General features: G+C 41.0%; 1 protein-coding gene across 3 annotated transcripts in view; it reads right to left on the reverse strand.

The window, feature by feature from the left end:
* Mllt3 (MLLT3 super elongation complex subunit) overlaps nt 1-21,847 on the reverse strand; it is a 270,688-nt gene that overhangs the window by 11,273 nt on the left and 237,568 nt on the right. For all 3 annotated transcript variants that reach the window (XM_046467367.2, XM_046467368.2, XM_058586380.1), the window contains 5 exons: nt 11,750-11,825; nt 9,768-9,897; nt 7,316-7,415; nt 1,815-1,886; nt 608-679 (listed from right to left, as the gene is read on the reverse strand). In XM_046467367.2, coding sequence (XP_046323323.1) covers nt 608-679; nt 1,815-1,886; nt 7,316-7,415; nt 9,768-9,897; nt 11,750-11,825 — 450 coding nt within the window. The remainder of the gene's footprint in view (nt 1-607; nt 680-1,814; nt 1,887-7,315; nt 7,416-9,767; nt 9,898-11,749; nt 11,826-21,847) is intronic.

Consider the following 21,847-nt stretch of genomic DNA (forward strand, 5'->3'; position numbering starts at 1 on the left):
CAGACTTTTTGGGTGTTAAAGAAAAATTATTTTATCAATAGCCACTGTTAATACAATAAAGGCATGTACTCGAACTGTACAAAAACTAAAACCCACTTTTCTTATCTTCTCAAAACATCACATTGTATTAATAGAAGTTTCCTCACCCTACAAGCATTTCACAGTTGAGTTCATAATAATAGAATGTACGCTTAACAAGATAAGGGAAATGAAGAAAATATTTATTTTCCTTAGAACGGCACTGGAAAAAGGTTACTAAATTCAATCACAAATGTTTATAACACTTGACTCAAAATTCTTATCACTGTTTTCCCATGAAACCAGAAGCTTGGTCCCAGTGGCTCCTACGTTCCTACTGTCCCCTCCCTTACCTCATATTACAACATTAGCCACTGACTACACTGGGGAAGGAAAGAATCACCATGGAGCTAGAAGCCGACTTCTAGGCGGCCTCAAAAATCAGAACCCTCCCCAAATACTTCAGCAGGTGCCATGGCCCCATTCCAATCACAAGATGCTGCTGTGGCTCCAAGTGCTACCTCACTAGCCCAGGATAAAGCAGAGCCTGGGGTCTCCCAGAACAGTTGTGCTGAGAGGCATTTCTCACCTGTTGCAGAATGTGTCTTTCCCTCAGCGTCATCAACCTTCTGTGAAGTTCCACCAGCTCGTCCAGGTAAGCCTGGAAGAGAAGGGCACCCCAAGAACAAGCACTTTAGGAAGCAGTTGAAAAATAAGAAAGCACTCACAGGCGAAGTTGGACGCTCCTCATCCTACCATTCTACACAAGCCACTCGAACTGTGTCCAAAGGCCTTTGCTGACCAGGTCTGTCCTGGTTCCTGGTTGACCTTCACCTTTACCAAGCTTGCATTACAATGGGGGAGTAAGCAACTCTCTCACCTATTTACTCTCAACAAAAGTCCCGTGGGCAGACTCACCTTACTCCAATAAAGTATATACAAGGATTAGGGGAAATTCAATGCTAAATTGTGGGTTTTAACATGTTATCACAGGCTTTCATTTTTATCCTTTCATTTTTTTTATTCTTTAATCTCAGAAAAAAAAAAAAGCTTAAGTTTGAAGATGGGAGTATCAGTGCACATTACCAGGTAGGTTACAGCAAACTCTTAATTTTTTTTTTTTTAAAAAAAGACTCCCAATTGTACCAAACATTTCAGATAAACAATGACAGCAAATGACCAAAGAACAAAATAATATCAATAATACCTTATAAAAAACAGATCACTATCCCAATTACCATCTGGTTTATGAAGAGCTCCCCTAGAAGTGCAGAGGGGTACTTCTCTTTCCATATGTTCAAACTCACAAGTCTTTATTAGTGTGACTGCATGGGTACCCCCAGAATCATTTTCATAAGGGCAAAGGAAAGATTTACAAAGCATTAGAGAGGTCTTCCTGCCCCTGCAAACACATTAGGGACCTGCCTTTTCCAGGTGACTTAAGCACTACCAAGTCTTGTAGTCAGATTTTAGAGGCAAGATGCATACAAACACCCTGCACTGGGATCAGAGGTCTTGCTCACTTACGTCTCACAATCTTACCTCCCAATTCAATGTGTTCAAAATCCCTTGGAAATGTAGGCCCACATCAAATGGTAGCATATGGTCAAGCTTAATAATGAAGACATGAGCAAGGCATGGAAAATAAACTACAAAGCACAGGGATGAAACACTCATCGTGTGGAAATCTTGGGCATTTCTGATGAAGAAAATGGAGGGACAGCTAGCAAGTATGATCAAGGGAAACCAGAAGACAAGAAGGCCACAGCACTCACACCAATGGGCTGGAAACCTACCTTGTCACATTCACCATTCTTTATTTGCTTATCCGATTTGCTTTGCTTTATTGGACTCTTCACTTCAAGAATCTAGGGATCAAAGAGAACACTGTGTTAAATTTTATTTCAAGCACCTGCTAGCTAACCTCCCACATAAACAAAGGTACTCACTCCATGAAATACCAGACAATAACATTGTTTACCAAATGGCATTTCCCCGCTATAGTTTTCCTTCTATTCTAATCTTACTTTTGCTTGGAAAATAAATTACTTGTCTCTGAAATGCTGAGTCAGAGCAACAGAACTTTAAAAAAAAGTTGATGATAAGGAAATTGATCTAAGCTTCCAAAGCTGCTTCTCTTTTGTGACAACACTCTCACACATATGTACGGCAGCTGAGTTATTCTGAGATTACAGTCCCCTCTGGCAAGAATTTTTTCCTCTTCATTCTGCTGTTTCAGCATGACTACCAGTGCTCAGTAGGCTAGGGATGATAAAAACAAACCCTCAGATGCCCTCTACAGTACCTGCCTTTCAGAGTCTCAAATAACTCGTATTCACTAAGCTGACACTGAAACTTCCTTTGGGAAGGAAAGTGGCCATCAGGTATACCCATGCTCCAGTCCGGGATCCTGCAACTCCAGAAACAGACAGGACTGTCTTCTGTGCTTCAAGAGATGGTGTGATAACACATGGTAAGATGCCAGGCACCTTTCCTTTTATCTGGACCCACTGCAGCTTAGGGTCTTAACGGTAGTCCTGTGTGCTGTTCAGAAGCTTGGAAATGTAGGCCCACGTCAAATGGTAGCACATGGTCAAGACAGGGAGTTATAGTTCTAACTAATAAAAGGAGATGACTATTATTTAATAAATGTAGATGATTTATTAAGGTCTTCAAAATTCTGAGGGAAACAAGTTTTAAATGGCACTGGCTTGAAAAGGCTGAGCACCCTTAAAATGTATAAATGGCAAGAAATGTGTACAGACATCAGAAGCAAAGCAATTTGTCCTTTTCACTGTAACCTTATTTCCAAGTGAGTTGTTATAACCAGAGACTAATATTAAGGAGGAAATGCCAAGTAAAGGACTTCCTTTAACAAGTTTCATATTCCTTCTACTCTTCCCTCGACTATCCCCTGCCCTACCTCAGGCATGGCTTTGTTCTCAGTATGCCATATTCCATAGCACAAAGAAAAATTTAAGAACCAAACTACTCTATATTTGCACTGTCAAAAACAGGAGATTGGGCTCAGAAGAACCAAGTTCAGGCCCCAGCCTTATCATTTAACATTTTTTGGCCCCAAAAGATGTAATGAAGAAATGGAATGCGATAACACTCAGGTTCCCATTTAAAAGTTTAAAATTTTATACTACTAATAAGCATTTTACTTGTCAAAGCTAGGACCACAACCTTCTGGGAAAGACCAAATAGTCCTAAATGGGATTATTTCTCTTTGAATTGAAAATAAAGCATGGGTCAAGAAGTATGCTACCAGTCTCTCCTGAGATTCACACTTCCTTCTTCATTTTTAAAACTGAGATAACCAAATGACCAATCTGACCAGGACAACTGACAATATAACACTTTTGGCAACAAAAGGAAATTACTGAGTAGCAGCTGCAAGGCGATCATTTTTGTAACGTGCTCCCTGTGAAGGAAACCAAACACTCCACAGCATTCAGAATTTCCTCCTCTCAGTTGGAAATGAGACCTCCAGGGGAAAATCAGCATCAAGACCTAGGAGTAAGTAGGTCAGTAGATGGCAGTCCTAGCCAACTCAGACACCAGGCTGGGCCTTGCTGAGACAATCCTGGGAGATTTCAGGCAAGAGAAAAATCTCCACTGTGCCTTGTGCACTGAAGAACAGAATTTCCTTCCCATCACATCCCGCTCCTCCCATGGTCCCATCCCCCATTTGGTGCACTCTGGGTGTTGAAGTGCTGTGGATGCTATTTTTGCAATGGAACTCTGCTAACTAGGTTTAGAGGGTCCTGCCACATTCTCTTCAAAGCAGAAAACAGAACATTTGGGAGCTTAAGTCCCACCCCACGCATTCCGTAAGTGCTACAGCACAGAAGGCTAAAATACATTGAAATCCTAGTTTCTTTCTTCTGGAGGCTGCAGTGGCAGGAACAAAAGCTCCGGGTGTCAGTGACCCGCCTCAAGTTACTGAGTGGCTGCCCAGAGAGGGCTCAGTTAATCTTCCTTCTTTGATCTCTCCCTGCTCCAAAATAAACAGCTTTGTCAAAACCTCATTCTGAGAGAGTTGAGCCATGCTGAAGACAATTGTTTTATTTATGATCATTTCTTATCTTTAGGGAAACGACTCCAGAATATAAAAGCACAACACCTTGTCTTCCAGAGGCCTATTTCAAACCAGTTTAACTGGATAGACTCTCTTTAATTTCATTCAGCATGCCTGGCAGGCTGATAGGTGATTTATGATATTCTGAGTATTAGCTCAGGTCCAATGGATCACTTCCTTCCTTCAAGTCCCCTCACCTCTTCCCTTCCTGCCACACTCTGAACTGAAAAAAGATATGGTATTTTGTTTTCATTTGAAATTCACACAAGGGAGGTTTGGGGTGGGAAAAAGTCATCTCTAGTTAAAATGGTACAATACTCGTTATTATTCCCTATTAAACTGTACTAAAGAAAACACAGCCACCCAGACTGCTGAAATAAACCAAGGGTAGATATAATAATATCAGAAAAGAGCCTAATTGTGATTGGTAGTATTTCTGTCCTTACTCTGAGGATATGGCTTGAGAATCAAATTTTCAAGATGGTATTTTTCTGTATCCCTTCCCTTAGAATGACAATTCAGTTATTCAGAGGATGGATTCTCTACTGATAGGAGTTACATTAAACATGAAAAATCTAACAATACCCAGCTAATCACTTGCTTTGTTAACTTGGGGCTCCCGCCCTCAACATTTTTTGGGGGGGAGTTAGTCTGATAGTGTTAGAATCAATTAGCACATTTCCTCTTTCTGAGTCCCTGGAAGATTTGAGAAAAGACAATAGGCAATTCAGCTTTGCCACTGCTTTATGGAAATTTGCAAGTACTGTGCAAACTCATTATTAACTGCAGGTAAAGAGCAGCCAAAAGGCAAGAAAGAAGGAAACCCAGAGTCTTCCCATTTCAGAATTAGGTTTCCCCAGTAAGTTCTCATCCTTTCTGTTTGATGTGCAATTTCAGACACCACTTTGCACTTATATGTGCACGCTCTCTCTCACACACCTTTAAATATAAGACAAAAACATTCCAGACTGTAATTTAAGTGACTTTTAGGCATTCTGAAGTTTTTACTATTTCTATCAGTACAGAGAACTTAGAAATACAATAATTTTTTTTAACTCCATAAATGCTGACTTAAAAGGATGGCATCACCTGAACTAGGACAGGTGATTTAAGGGGGTTAAGAAACTGGTCTGGACACAGTTTTAAAAACCTTTTCTGGCTCTCTCAGCTCAAAGACATAGGCCCACAGAGGTAATACTTCTGTGGTACATGTATTTCCTTCCCCAACTAGCTGAAAGTGAAGGCACACAAGCTTTCTTATGATGTTACAGGCACATGGAGAAAGTGACATTAACTGAGCACTGCTGGCAGATTGATGATTTGCATGTGTGAAGCTACATTTGTGGACTAATGCCGTGGAACCAGTGGAATGCTACTTAATTGGATAAAGTAATTTTTACTCAGATTTGTCCAGATAGATGATACTGTTCATTTTTGGCTTTGTTTTGCTAGACAGGTGAAAGAGGAAAATAGTGATAAAGAATCCACATCTTTCCCTAAAGCTAGTGTCAGCTCAAGACTGCACATTCAGGAAGGGTTTGAAGGGCAAGACAAGAGCTTGTAGGAGCTACACTCACTCAGCAAGGCCTGTCTTCATGATGACAGGGAGGGTTGCTGAAGGAGACTGATGAGGGTCCAAAGCACACCCTTGTGCCCTTCAGCCGGAGTACTGTCACCAAGAGCATCCTAGTTCTCATACACTGTCCACTGGAAGCAGAAATCAAGTCTAACTAGGTTTAAATCAGATATAAAATATAATTAAGGTCCAAATTCTTCTCTTTGACTAGTTCTTCCTGAACTAAAAGTTTGTAGAAGGATCCCCAATTATCTAGTTAGCCAGCCCAATGTTCCCCCCAACATCATGACTGGCCACATTTATGTCCCTTCTCTTTTAACTTTCTCCACTTAAAATACTTGACTGGTGGTGGTGGGCAGCCACGTGAGAGATGAGAGAGAGCCAGTCCCTGGGCATGGCTCAGACATGAGATGAGAAGAGCCGGACAGCAGACTGTGTAATACAATGATGAGGTTGAGCTTTTACTGACTGTGGAGGGCACAAAGAAACTGCAGCTGACCATTACAGGTTAGCTGGTGTGGCAAAGAGCACTGGTGACCTTCCTAACTCACAATGAAAGATTTAAGTTGCATATGAACTTTATAAATGAATTTAAAATTCTAAGAGCTCTTTGCCTACACTTCACACAAAATGGAAAAAGAAAATGTCTTCAGCGATAAAATAGCATTTTCCAACCAAAATAAAGATCACAGAATCAAGGGCAAGACCATTTGGAACGGAGGATACCTATGAAACTACACTTGTGGGAAAATACAGTTCTTTAATTTTCAAGTTAATATTCGTTTGGTAACTTGAATTAAACAATTATTGTAGAGGTCACAGGAAATCTGCCTAAACAAAAAGATAAGAATAGCTTACAGTAATGAATATCAACTCAATGCACAATGAGGCTTTTTACAATATTCATGATACCTGAAAACAGTTTATTTTAGTAAGTAATGAAAATGTTCCTATCTTATTCATTACAGCCTTCAAAGTTCTGCTTAGAATATATTCTGAGCTGTCAAATTAATAAGGTTTCCTTAAGCTCAATTCATAACAATGATAATGACCACAATTTTCTCTGTGTTTAATTATTCCTCACAATCTCAAGTGATGATAATCTTCTCTTGGATGAGAAACCTAAGACAGAATACCTATAATAATAAACATCTCCCATCAGCTACAGAATGCCAAGGAGGAACTGTGCATCCTTCCAATAACTACGAGGTAGGAGTTAACATCATTCATAGATGAAGGAATTGAGGGTCAGAAAAATTAATTTCCCACCAGCAAGTTACTGATGGCAAAGCAAAGAACCTGCCTTTTCACTAGTCCCAAACGCCATATTCTTTCTAATTAAGCCACCTCCTTACTGCTGAGAGGAATAATATATAGAAATGAGGAGTGACTGGGCAACAACATGGGTTATCATCTCTTCCTCACCTACTTTATGAACCCATCCCCCATACCCAACTTCTCATGACATCATAAGTCCCTGTGCCCTGTGTTTATTCCTCAGCTTGGGGATTCCCATCTATTTGCCATTAAAAGAGACATTGTTTAAGCTTAAGAGGTAAAAAAAAGTGTGTGCACTAGGTAGAAGTGATCACATCTAGTTCCACAGAGTCTTGTAAAGTGTGAACCCCACAACTTACCTGGTTGTTGTTGGTTTTTAATAATGGCGGTGGAGGTTCACGATGTAGGGGTGAAGAAGCAGAGCTGCTTTCACTATCACTGCCATCGCTTAAGCTAACTCTGAAAAGGAACACAGAAAAATCACAGGCATGACTACAAACAGGTGGTTCTTGAAGTACCTGTGCAAACTGTGATGAAAGGCAAGGAATCCAGACACTGACTATGGGAAAGTTCATTCTGACTCAGAACCACTAACATGGATTGGCACATACTTCATATCTGGAACCATGGAAAATGCTTCACCTGCTAGTTCTCTTTTTGCATAGGCGAGTAAAACTGGGCCTTAAACTGAATCACTCAGCGAGGATCACAGAGGTAAAAGTGGCAGCTCTAGGACTCAAACCCAAGCAGTGTGACCCAAAGCTAGTGCTCAGCCACTCTGCTGTACTGATAAATGAAGTCTGTTGTGCCAACCCCACCACCAGTCATTCCCACTGTGCCACGATTCAAGGATAACTCTAGTTCTGATTGCTAAAACACTGGAAAAACAGTCCATCTACACAAAGAAATGGTGTGCTTGGGATACTGCTTTAGAAAAATAAGATGGTATCTTTCAACAACTAAAGACAATAAAAATACCACCTCCTCCCTGTTTTTTTCTTTTCAGCATAAAATGGAATTATCTTCTAACCAGAGAAGAGAGAGTTCTTTATTCTACTCTGCTGAATGTGTGCCCTCCTTCTGAAGCGTCCTTCAGTGTTTGCTCCCTCTCTCTGGTTATACAGTAACCTAATATAATATTCTTTTCAGAAACAGAAAATGCTTTAGAAATCAGGTTAGTTTTTCTTCCCCTCTGAATAGGCAATCACATTCTAGCTCTATTATATATTCAGATAGACAGGATACATGATAGGAAATGAAAAGGATACACTGGGACATCCTTTTAGCAAAAACTGATGGAACTTGTTTTTCTTAACTAAATTACATTAATGAAGTGTTCAGCTGAAGCCTGCTTTAAAATGCTTCTCGACTGAAGTGGAGGGCTGAGTATTTAAACTGATTAAACAGTTGAGACTTCACAAGTGCAGCGCAGATCAAATGTTACACTGGCACTGTCGTGCTAAGAGCACATGTCAGGTGGGGAAAAGAAACTGTCCCCAACAATGTGTATCTACATCAGACAACTCACAAATGTTGATCTGACTTGTAATAACTCAGGGGATGGGGCAGAAAGTGTGTGGACAGAAGTTAATCACAGAATATCCTGATCTTCTAAATAACTTGGAAATTGCCTAAATAGGTCAGACTTTTTTTTCCTTTCCTTTTCTTCCTTTTTTTCTTTCTTCCTTTCTCTCTTTTTTTTTTTTCCTTAAATCAGCTAAACTGGAGAACAGCCAGTGGTCACGATCTTGGTTGGTCTAAGTAAGTTTCTTAATTCTAAGTATCAGCCCACTTTTAGGTCTGTTTGCTATTCCTGTTTCTTCTTGCCAAATGGAAAGTTTCTAGAGGGAATTATTTTAAAAAGCCAAGGCCATGAAGGTCCAGGTGAATTTGGGAGAAAAGGTGAAGAAACAGTGTTTAGTATGGCCATAAGGTACAGTCATTGAGAGATCTGACAGGGCATATCCCCTACAGAGGCTCTTTCCAAAGAATACTGAAGAATCAGTAGTTAGGGATCATACAGTGTGTCCACTTGGGGTTAATACTGCATCCTTTCTAGGAATTTTAGTGCCATCTACATGGTCGTGGATAATAGGAACAGACAATATAATATATCATAAATGTAATTGGATTTTTAATTCAAGTAGATTGATATTTTTTTCTACTCAAAACACATTAAAGTAAGCACGCCTATTTGTTTTCCTCATGATAAAGAAATGAAATCCTCAAGGCAATTTCAAGTTGACTATTAATTATAAGTGACATGAATTACCATCTTATAATGTGGAATTATGCCTCACAGCATTAAAGCTGCTTAAGGAACCTAATTGTCAGCACACTTAAAAGGAATTTATTTTCTGGAAAATACACACAGGTGATCCTAGTTTTAATTAGGTCACACACATCATTCACTGCAGCCAATTATGTATTTCTAGCTACAAACAGCAAACACATTTCTTCACCTTCTGAGACTACTGCCAGCAACAGATCTATACGCATGCTTCACATGAAAATGGACTATTTCAGCAGTCAGTCTTGCCACGTGGCATATACGTTCAAATATTCAGAACTTCTAATGTGACTTTTTCCTATCAAGTTTTTAGAGGAAAAACTCTCTTCTTCCTGAGAAAAGTGAAAAACAGTTCCCCTTAAAGGTGACTATAAACATGCCGACATGCCCCAACTTCAAATGAATGTGACTACTTGCTGCTATTATTTATGGTGTTTCACCTGTGCTCTGATGATACCAGTAAGCCCAGTGAAAAGGTGTGACTCCATCACAGAGAACTTCTCTCCCTCCAAGATACTCACCTGCGACTTCGGCTGCCTCCTCTATTTACAGGTCTTTCCATTTCTGAGTCGTTGTCATTATCTTCTGCCTCATCCGATTCCTCCTCATTGTCATCAGAATGCAGATCTTTCATTATAGACCTTAAAGGACCTGAGCAATGACAGTGAACCACAGCGAATCAAATATGATTTCAAACAAGCTTTGCCCTATTAGAACAAGGGAATGCTTTCCAGCACTGAATGCCAGTTAAAAGTAATTATTATCCTATACAGTCATACCATTTGTAACAAAAATTTGGTTCAGTTTCTGGAATGCAAGCTCTACCTAAACATAATAGATTTTTTTTTCTGTTTTCATAATAGATTCCCCAAGCTGTTCATTAAAGAATCTCTATTTTCTAGACTTTTTTTCAGTTTTTCTCTTCCCTAAGAAAAATTACACCTAAAAAGAAACAGATCTATTAGTAAATTGGATGTTTTGTTAGGTTAATCCATGTATTGAAAAGTTGAGATTAATAAATCACTGCGGTTCTAACTTGTTCTTGGCAATGCAGTCTTTGTGTGGTAGTTTTTGATCTATTAAGGTTTAGCTGTTCCTTTTATTTCAAGGTCAATTTCAGGTCAAGCAAGCATTTCAGTCAAGTTCACATTATAAAGTATTTCAGTTCCGTGGTGTAATGTCCTATCTCTGATCTTCATATTGATCTTGGACAGAAGGTCTTGTTGCAACAATTTTATACAGCCAATTTTTATTTTACTTTTTAAGAAATTCCTGGCAAAATACCAGCATGCATTAACATAAATAAGGCCATGTAATAAATCAGGTGCCCAGAAAATTCAAGACAGTATCCAGTATTAGATGGGAGGAAAAAAAACATGAAGCCATAACTAATTTTATTCTAGGGTTGAATAGAAATGTGTTCGCTCTCGCGCACACATACACACTCACATTCTCCCCACCCCCATTCATCACCCCCCCCATGCATATAGCTTTTACTATACGCTAAGTGTGATGAAAAACAAGATAGGTCTTTTAAATTTTAACAGAAGAGATTGTAAAGACAATCAAGAAGGTGGCAGAGGCACTTCCATTTTGGATCAGGCAATTCCTAAAGTCTAATTTATGATACATATATCTAAATTATCAGTTATTCAGTTCTAAAATAAGTATTCACTCCCTGCAATTGCACATTCTGAAAACCCAAACTTTCTCTGCTTTCATTGTGGGCTTATTTCTTTTGGAAGTCAATGGAACAAGATCCCTGAATAGCCAAAACTATCTTTTATTCTTTTTTTTTCTGGAAGCTTAGCCTTAGTCCAAATACACACAACAGTTTAATCCCTTTCAAAACATACAAGGTCATTAGGAATTCAGTTGTGATTGATGAAAAAGATGATGTTTAATAAAAGAGTAAAAACCAAACTATTCTTTGATACTAACTCATTTTCTATGTAAAAAATAAAGGGGGAGGCCTCATTTGAAGATTTTGCACATATACCAAAAAAAAAAAAATTAGTTGTATGTTCTAGTTTAATTTTTTTATTCAGGGTTTGGGTTAACAGTTGAGCATAAACAGTTAAGAAAAGATATTTTAAAAAAGATATTTAAAAAATAACAAATTTACATCTGCTAAAAACAAACTCTATTAATCTGTAGAAAAACAAATAAAGGTATCTAAGGAGGAAGAGTGAAAACCCATTTCTCTCAAGTCCCGATTTTGATATTGTATTTCCTTTGGGAACTCCCTAGAATGGGCTGTGGTCTATAATCCTTTTGTAAAATGGGAATCTGATGGCAGGGACTGGAAAAAGGGGGAATTTCTAGAGCCTGGCCTCATATATCAGAACAATACCCAAGTGCACTCCTAGGGGAAATAAATACAACTTCATAAAAGTCGAGTTACCATTCAAATAATAAAACAGTAGAAGATAGGTCATAAATCAACTCATTAAGATGTTTTATGAGAAAAATGTCTCCTAGTTTGCCTGGGAGCTACTGATACCTTGTTGCCTGGTCTGGGACGGTGTGAAGCTGGAGCTGGAGCTGGAGCTGGAACTGGCAGGACTGGGCTGCTCGGACTTTAGAGAAGAAGAGAAAAACATCATCAATAACTTTATGGGACACTACACATCTAAAATTGAAAACAATATAGTTGGCTCAAAGCAGTCTCTGCAAAAACAGCCTGACACTGCACAAGAAAAATGACTACACATTTCATGATGTCAAAAATACTAGCACAGGAAGAGTTTTTGGGGTCCTTTTTCTTTGACCACCTTATTTTATTATGTGCAGAAACAAGTATAAAAACTCAAGGATAAAGAGATAAACACCTGGGTGTTACATAAAGAAAGAACCTGGCTTTGACTTCACTCCTGTTTATTACTATGCACATCTCTTTCTAAGAGATAGCCTGATTACCCTTTCTGCAATGTTTGATTGACTCAACTGGTTAAAACATAGTGGTAATGAGGCCAAGGTCATTAGTTCAATCACATTATGCGCCAGTTAATTTCACTCTGGTCCAAGGCCATGACCCAACCCTAACCCTGTCCACAGTTCACAAATGTAGGCCAATGTTCATGAGGCCAAGTCCCACAGATGAGTCAGGGAAAAGTGTTGCCACTATTTTAAAAAAATAGAAGAGCAAAGAAAAAAATAAAAAAAAAAACAACTTTTTAATTCCACAACCTATGAATGTCAGGGAAAAAAAGCATAATAGATACACCTTAATCTCTCTTACTCTCAATGAATTCTCCACATCCTTTAATATCCATAGCAAGCTTTACATCTAACTTCCAACCCACCCAACTCAATTCTCTTCCTTCTCCAAACCTACTGAAAACACACTAGATGGATCACCTGTTTCTTACTAGCTACGCTGTAGTGCTTGTAACATACTCCTCCTATGTGCTGCCTCCTATGGGTCTTTTCTTCCAGATAAAGAGGAGACACCAGCACTTGATACAGTAGGGTCTGCCTTATGCTTTCTATTATACCTGCACACTTAGCACTATGCATTATATACAGCAGACACTCCATATTTGTAACTCAAGGCAGCACATTAGGGCCTCTGTTCCATTGTCTGCCAGATTTGTGACATTACAACAGGTGGAGCAGACAACTGAAGAGAAGTGTGCAGTCACCGATGAGACCACCAATACACTTAAATTTCATATATTTAAGGTCAAACTTATTCTTAAATAACTTAGTGATATTGATATGTTTGGTTATTTCTATTCATTTCTAATGTGCTCATAGTCTCAACTATATATTCATGCTATCTGAGAAATACCTGAGGTCTTCCCATGTATAGGACTCTTTCCCCCCCTTTGTTCAATGAAAAATCGAGTTGGAGTGTGAACTAAGTGCATAATCAGAAGCTGCTAAATGAGGATTACCATCCCTTCTCAGTTTATACTGCAGTTTCTCACCACTGATTTTTTTTTCATCTCCCCTCCTAGCAATGAACCCCCACCCGCATCTCCATAAACAGCACCAAACTCCAGATTCGGACACAAGGAAGCACTTTCAGGCATTCCTAATGCACACTTCACATCCTCAGGCTGGATGGGAAAACAGGTGTCAGCAATCTACCACTCATTCTGCAGGAAAAGAGCCAGACAGGATCTCTAATGAGCAGCAGGCGGCCCACCAACCCTTCGCCACTGCAAGCTTTTCTTGAGAATTGTAGTACAATGTCCTACACATTGCCATTTGCGGCTCACAAAGAAGAGTTGGTTTACAAGTACAAATGCCTGTGTGAGGTACTCTTCATTTCTGTTGAGTGCCTCTTCCACGGTTGAGCCCCAATGGTGAGTTATACAACTGAAAGGGCATTCAGTTAGCATTTATGTGCAATGCCCAGCTGTAAAACAGTTCTCCCAGGGCCCGGAGAGTACTCCTTTTCCTCTCCAACTTGCTCTTTTCAGCCATGAAAAGTGCCTGCAAATGGTATTATTTTGATAGCTCTGGAAACCATTTGGGAGCCAAAAAAAAGAGGTTTCCTTACAGTGAGCAGAGAGCTCTAATTCCCCGTGCTGCCTGACCAGCACATGTTGAGCTGGACCTAAAGGAGCCATTCTGCTAGAGCTATATGCTGAGAGTGGTATGAACTAGGACAACAAAGGAGGACAGTGGCACTCTCTTCAAATTACCTGCCACTAACCTTGACCCATGTGCATCATGCAAAAGCCCAGGCCAGAACCACACCAAAAGGCATCCTTTTCAACTTCTTACCATAAACAAGGCTAATAATTCTGCATTTGCTAATCTTCAGAAATAAGATAAATGACAAAACACACCAGGAGGAAAAGCCTTTTTATGCAACATTTAAAGTTAACGCCTTGCCTCTGACACACAACACAAAGCATTTGGAAGGCTCACAGTAGCAGACGCTTGAATTCTATAAGAATATTCAAATAGAAAGATAACAGCAAAAGAACTGGATGTTGAATGATGAGCAGCAAAGCAATGTTCTGAAAGCCTTTGATAGTCAAGACAAGCACCTGTGGAATATTAGAGTGGAGAGGAGTTTTAAAACCATTCCAGGCAGAGCCTCTCAGAAAAGGGATCTTCACAGAAAAGGGATCACTGGAGAGCTTGTTAAAACACTGATGCTGCCCTCTCCCAGGGTTCTTGATTCAGTAGGTTAAGAAGGGTAGGTGAACAAACAAGAACCCAGGTGATGCTGAGACCACAGGGCCAGTAACAACCACACTTTTGAGAATCACTGATTGACCCAGCGATTGATAATCATAGACATGCATTAGAATTAGCTAGGAGAAGTCTATTAATTGTGTTATGGTTTGGATGTGAGCCCTGGAAAGGGTAAATCTTTCCTATGTCCCCTTTCCCTCTTTTCTCTTTCTCTGCTTCCTTGCTACCACAAAGGGAGCAGTTTCCCTGTGCTGAATCCTTCTCCTATGATATGCTGCCTCATTTTGCATGAGTTGGCCACCTATGGACTGAGACTTCTGAAACTGTGAGTCCCAAATAAACTTTTCCTCCTCTAAGTTGTTCTTGCCAGGTGTTTTGGTCACAGAAATGCAAAAACTGGCTAAGGCAACAGGTTTGAAGTAGAAATCCAAGCACATTTATAAAAAGTTCAACAAGCCAGGCGGGGTGGTGCATGCCTGTAATCCCAGTGATTCAGGAGTCTGAGGAAAGGAGAATCACAAGTTCAAATCCAGTCTTAGCAACTCAATGAGACCCTGTTTCAAAATAAACAATAAAAACAGGCTAAGAACGTGGCTCAGTGGTTAAACACCTCGCAGGTACCAAAAAACAAAAAGTTCAACAAAAGGTATTAATAAAAAGTCTAAGTTGAGACCACTGATTCTGTTACTTCTTCTTTTTTCCCCTCAATGGGGAAAAAAAAAAGTTCCTTATAGAATTTTAAATTTGTGAAAGCACTGAGAATATATATCATGGGAAAAATTAGAAATGTATTGATTTTTCCAGAGGCAGCCTTCCTGTGTGTATTCTTCAGTGTTTTGCAAGAAAGCACTCTGACAGAGCATGGTTACCACTCAATAAAAACAATATGGTGGTGGATGGACCTTACACTCACCCTGACTGGTACAGAATTCAACCAAATGTTAACTGCTCAAGAGCTCTTCTGCCACCAGAGAAGGCTGACCCTGTCTTCTATCTTAAGAGCTAACAATAGAACTGCAGCTCATTCAAAATACATTTTTGGAGGAGAAGGAAGATGGCGGCGAGGGGAGTGCATTGCCCCCCTGTGCTGCTTCACTGTGTGGGAGTATGACAAGTCAGGACGGCTAAAGGATATCTTGTTAGGAATTTCCAGCAATAGTGGGGTGCTCCGGAACCTGGAGGAAGGATTTCCATAGCACGAGGATCGGCTACGGGGACTCAAACACGAGAGGTTTGTCGCACGGAGGGTAACACTGCTTATTCAGCAAATCGCCCCGCGGCTAGAGTCTGCAGCGCGCGCTGGGAAACGAGGAGATAGCGACGCAGGGATACAGCGCTGCAGTTTCTGCCAGCCGTGCAAACACCGTACTCAGGGCTGAATTCTGGGTTCGAGACGGGGGAAGGAAGCGGTCCATCTCGGTTCTCCACACCGGTCAGACCACAGAGGAGGCCAGCAGCCACCATGTTGGAAAGCTGACGTCACCATCCCTGTTTTCGACTGACCGCAGCTCATTCAGCCATAGAACAGGTAATTTCAGGCTGCAATTCGTCTGCGGCTTGCAGACAGATTACTAGGGTTCAGTGCCTGGGTGCTTCTTAGAACCTGATCTTATCGGAGCGAACACCGTCCCGGAACCGCCCTGGCCCAGGGCTACGGAGCCTGCGGAGGCTGCTTCTTGGACCCTGCTCCTTTCAGAGCATACACCGAGCACGGAGCGGCCGAGTTCCGGCTCCCGGAACTTCCCTGGCCTGGGGCTAGGAGCCCGCGGAAACTGCTTCTCGGTCCGGGTCCTGCTGAGGGCCGGTCAGGACTCACCCGTTGCTTTGGTTGCCCGGCAAGGGGAACGAAATGCTGCCATTCGCATAGGATACCAACATGGCAGAGATCTGATGTCATCAGAAAGCGGCGGAGGAGAGAACTTCATCAATACCAGCGGCGACAGAAACAGTTGGTCTCCTGGTAGGGGGGGTGAGGCACAGACACCCGAGTCTCCCCAATTTGTCCTCGAGCCAGAGGGGAGGAGCCGGGCCGCTGCCAGTGCCCGGAGCAGGCCCAGCGGCTCGCCAGCGTGGTGACCGTATAACCCCAATTGGAGAGGGGCGGAGCGGAGCCGCGCCGCCACCCGCACCCGCAAGGTGGGCAGACCCGTGACCCAGTGGTACATGGGCGTGGTAGGAGGGGCAGGGCAGAGCCGCCGTTCGCGCTTGCAAGGTAAACAGACCTGTGACAGCCTGGCGGGTCAGGCCCAGTGGCCTGCCAGTGTGGTAGACACGTCACCCCAACTGGAGTAGGGGCAGAGCAGATCCTTCTCCCACGCCCGGATCAGGCCCTGCCGGTGTGGTGGTCACGTGACCCCAATTGGAGTGGGGGCAGAGCGGAACCGCCACCCGTGCCCGCAGGGTGAGCAGACCTGTGACCAACCTGCAGATCAGGCCCAGGGGTCCGCAGGTGTGGTAGGAGGGGCAGGGCAGATCCGCCACCCGCGCCTCCAAGGTAGGCAGACCTGCAACAGACCGGCGGATCAGGCCCAGGAGCCTGCCGGCGTGGTACACAAACCACCCTAATTGGAGTAGGGGCAGAGCAGAGTCGCCGCCCGTGCCAGGAACAGGCCCAGTGTCCTGCAGGCGGGGTAGTCACGACACCCCAATTGGAGTAGGGGCAGAGCAGAGCCTCCACCCGTGCCCGAAAGGTGGGCAGATCTGCGACCGACAAGCGGGACAGGCCCAGTGGCCTGCCGGTACGACAGACACGTCACCCCATTTGGAGTAGGGGCAGAGTAGAGCCGCCGCCCGCGCCTGCAGGGTAGGCAAACCTGCAACCGACTGGCGGATCAGGCCCGGTGGCCTGCCGGCGTGGTACACTCATCACCCCAATTGGAGTAGGGGCAGAACAGAGCCGCCGCCAGCGCCCAGAACAGGCCCAGTGACCTGCCGGCGTGGTAGCCACGACACCCCAATTGGAATAAGGAGAGAGCAGAGCCGCCGCCCGCGCCTGCAGGAAAGATACGCAAGCAGTATGAAAAGACAAGGAAAGAAAGGACCACAAGCAATGCAGGTCAACGCAACTTTAGAAGAGGTAACAGCTGCAGCAGATGGAATGTCAGATAAAGAATTCAGGATATACATGCTTCAGATGATCTGGAGTATCAAGGAAGACATTAGACAGCAAAATCAGACAATGAAAGATCACTTCGACAATGAATTACGCAAACAAATCCAGGAAGCAAAGGATCAACTATACAGGGAGATAGAGGTTATAAAAAACAAACAAACAGAAATCCTAGAAATGCAGGAAGCAATAAACCAACTTAAAAACTCAATGGAGAATACTACCAGCAGAGTAGAACACTTAGAAGATAGAACATCAGACAATGAAGACAAAGTATTTCAACTGGAAAAGAACATAGACAGCTCAGCAAGACTGTTAAGAAACCATGAGCAGAACATCCAAGAAATATGGGATAACATTAAGAGACCAAACTTAAGAGTCATTGGGATACAGGAAGGTACAGAGCTCCAAACCAAAGGAATGAGCAGTCTATTCAATGAAATAATACGACAAAACTTCCCAGACTTGAAGAATGAGACAGAATCCCAAATCCTAGAAGCCTACAGGACGCCGAATGTGCAAAATCATAAGAGATCCACACCTAGACACATTATAATGAAGATGCCCAACATACAGAATAAGGAGAGAATTTTAAAAGCTACAAGAGAAAGGAAGCAGATTACATTTAGGGGTAAGCCAATCAGGATAACAGCTGATCTTTCAACACAGACTCTGAAAGCTAGAAGATCCTGGAATAACATATTTCAAACACTGAAAGAAAATGGGTTCCAACCAAGAATTGTGTATCCAGCGAAATTAAGCTTCAGGATGGAAGATGAAATTAAAACCTTCCACGATAAACAAAAGTTTAAAGAATTCGCAGCTAGAAAACCATCTCTTCAAAACATCCTCGCCAAAGCATTACAGGAAGAGGAAATGGAAAATAACAATGAAAACCAACAGTGGGAGGTAGGACAGTAAAGGGGGGGGGAAATAATCAAAGAGGAAAACAAACCATGTTTAGTAACAGAAATAAACAAATATGGCTGGAAGAACAACCCATATCTCAATAATAACCCTAAATGTTAATGGCTTAAACTCACCAATTAAGAGACACAGGCTAGTAGAATGGATCACAAAACAAGACCCAACAATATGCAGCCTACAGGAGACGCATTTGATAGGAAAAGACATACATAGGCTGAAGGTGAAAGGTTGGGAAAAATCATATCACTCATATGGACTTCGGAAACAAGCAGGAGTGTCCATACTCATATCAAATAAAATAGATTTCAAGCCAAAGTTAATCAAAAGGGATAAAGAGGGACACTACATACTGCTTAAGGGAATCATACACCAACAAGACATAACAATCATAAATATTTATGCCCCAAACAATGGTGCAGCTATGTTCGTCAAACAAACTCTTCTCAAGTTCAAGAGTCTAATAGACCACCATACCATAATCATGGGAGACTTCAACACACCTCTCTCGCCACTGGACAGATCTTCCAAACAAAAGTTGAATAAGGAAACTATAGAACTCAATAACACTATTAATAACCTAGACCTAATTGATATATATAGAGTATACCACCCAACATCAAGCAGTTACACTTTTTTCTCAGCAGCACATGGATCCTTCTCAAAAATAGATCATATATTATGTCACAGGGCAACTCTTAGACAATATAAAGGAGTAGAGATAATACCATGCGTCTTATCTGATCATAATGGAATGAAACTGAAAATCAACGATAAAAGAAGGAAGGAAAAAGCATACATCACTTGGAGAATGAACAATAGGTTACTGAATGATCAATGGGTTATAAAAGACATCAAGGAGGAAATTAAAAAATTCTTAGAGATAAATGAAAACACAGACACAACATATCGGAATCTATGGGACACATTGAAAGCAGTTCTAAGAGGAAAATTCATTGCTTGGAGTTCATTCCTTAAAAAAAGAAAAAACCAACAAATAAATGATCTCATACTTCATCTCAAAATCCTTGAAAAAGAAGAGCAAAACAACAGCAAAAGAAGTAGAAGGCAAGAAATAATTAAAATCAGAGCTGAAATTAATGAAATCGAAACAAAAGAAACAATTGAAAAAATTGACAAAACTAAAAGTTGGTTCTTTGAAAAAATAAACAAAATCAACAGACCCTTAGCGATGCTAGCGAAGAGAAGAAGAGAGAGAACACAAATTACTAGCATACAGGATGAAAAAGGCAATATCACAACAGACACTTCAGAAATACAGAAGATAATCAAAAACTATTTTGAATCCTTATACTCCAATAAATTAGAAGATAGTGAAGGCATCGATAAATTTATTAAGTCATATGATCTGCCCAGATTGAGTCAGGAGGACATAGACAACCTAAACAGACCAATATCAATTGAGGAAATAGAAGAAACCATAAAAAGACTACCAACTAAGAAAAGCCCAGGACCGGATGGGTATACAGCAGAATTTTACAAAACCTTTAAAGAAGAACTAATACCAATACTTTTCAAGCTACTTCAGGAAATAGAAAAGGAGGGAGAACTTACAAATTCATTCTATGAGGCCAACATCACCCTGATACCTAAACCAGACAAAGACACTTCAAAGAAAGAAAACTACAGACCAATATCTCTAATGAACCTAGATGCAAAAATCCTCAATAAAATTCTGGCGAATCGGATACAAAAACATATCAAAAAAATTGTACACCATGATCAAGTAGGATTCATCCCTGGGATGCAAGGCTGGTTCAATATACGGAAATCAATAAATGTTATTCACCACATCAATAGACTTAAAAATAAGAACCATATGATCATCTTGATAGATGCGGAAAAAGCATTCGACAAAGTACAGCATCCCTTTATGTTCAAAACTCTAGAAAAACTAGGGATAACAGGAACATACCTCAATATTGTAAAAGCAATCTATGCTAAGCCTCAGGCTAGCATCATTCTGAATGGAGAAAAACTGAAGGCATTCCCTCTAAAATCTGGAACAAGACAGGGATGCCCTCTCTCTCCACTTCTGTTCAACATAGTTTTCGAAACACTGGCCAGAGCTATTAGACAGACGAAAGAAATTAAAGGCATAAAAATAGGAAAAGAAGAACTTAAATTATCACTATTTGCAGATAATATGATTCTATACCTAGCAGACCCAAAAGGCTCTACAAAGAAACTATTAGAGCTAATAAATGAATTCAGCAAAGTGGCAGGATATAAAATCAACAAGCATAAATCAAAGGCATTCCTGTATATCAGCGACAAATCCTCTGAAATGGAAATGAGGACAACCACTCCATTCACAATATCTTCAAAAAAAATAAAATACTTGGGAATCAACCTAACAAAAGAGGTGAAAGACTTATACAATGAAAACTACAGAACCCTAAAGAGAGAAATAGAAGAAGATCTTAGAAGATGGAAAAATATACCCTGTTCATGGATAGGCAGAACTAACATCATCAAAATGGCGATATTACCAAAAGTTCTCTATAGGTTTAATGCAATGACAATCAAAATCCCAACGGCATTTCTTGTAGAAATAGAGAAAGCAATCATGAAATTCATATGGAAAAATAAAAGACCCAGAATAGCAAAAACAACTCTAAGCAGGAAGTGTGAATCAGGCGGTATAGCGATACCAGACTTCAAACTATACTACAGAGCAATAGTAACAAAAACAGCATGGTGCTGGTACCAAAACAGGCGGGTGGACCAATGGTACAGAATAGAGGACACAGAAACCAATCCACAAAACTACAACTATCTTATATTTGATAAAGGGGCTAAAAGCATGCAATGGAGGAAGGATAGCATCTTCAACAAATGGTGCTGGGAAAACTGGAAATCCATATGCAACAAAATGAAACTGAATCCCTTTCTCTCGCCATGCACAAAAGTGAATTCAAAATGGATCAAGGAGCTTGATATCAAATCAGAGACACGCCGTCTGATAGAAGAAAAAGTTGGCTACGATCTACAGTCGGTGGGGTCGGGCTCCAAATTCCTCAATAGGACACCCATAGCACAAAAGTTAATAACTAGAATCAACAAATGGGACTTACTCAAACTAAAAAGTTTTTTCTCAGCAAAAGAAACAATAAGAGAGGTAAATAGGGAGCCTACACCCTGGGAACAAATCTTTACTCCTCACACTTCAGATAGAGCCCTAATATCCAGAGTATACAAAGAACTCAAAAAATTAGACAATAAGAGAACAAACAACCCAATCAACAAATGGGCCAAGGACCTGAACAGACACTTCTCAGAGGAGGACATACAGTCAATCAACAAGTACATGAAAAAATGCTCAACATCTCTAGCTGTCAGAGAAATGCAAATCAAAACCACCCTAAGATACCATCTCACTCCAGTAAG

This window comes from Marmota monax, unplaced genomic scaffold, assembly GCF_021218885.2.
Source record: "Marmota monax isolate L192 unplaced genomic scaffold, Marmota_monax_Labrador192_F-V1.1 WCK01_AAM20220418_F8-fsc00033, whole genome shotgun sequence".
Lineage (NCBI taxonomy): Eukaryota > Metazoa > Chordata > Mammalia > Rodentia > Sciuridae > Marmota > Marmota monax.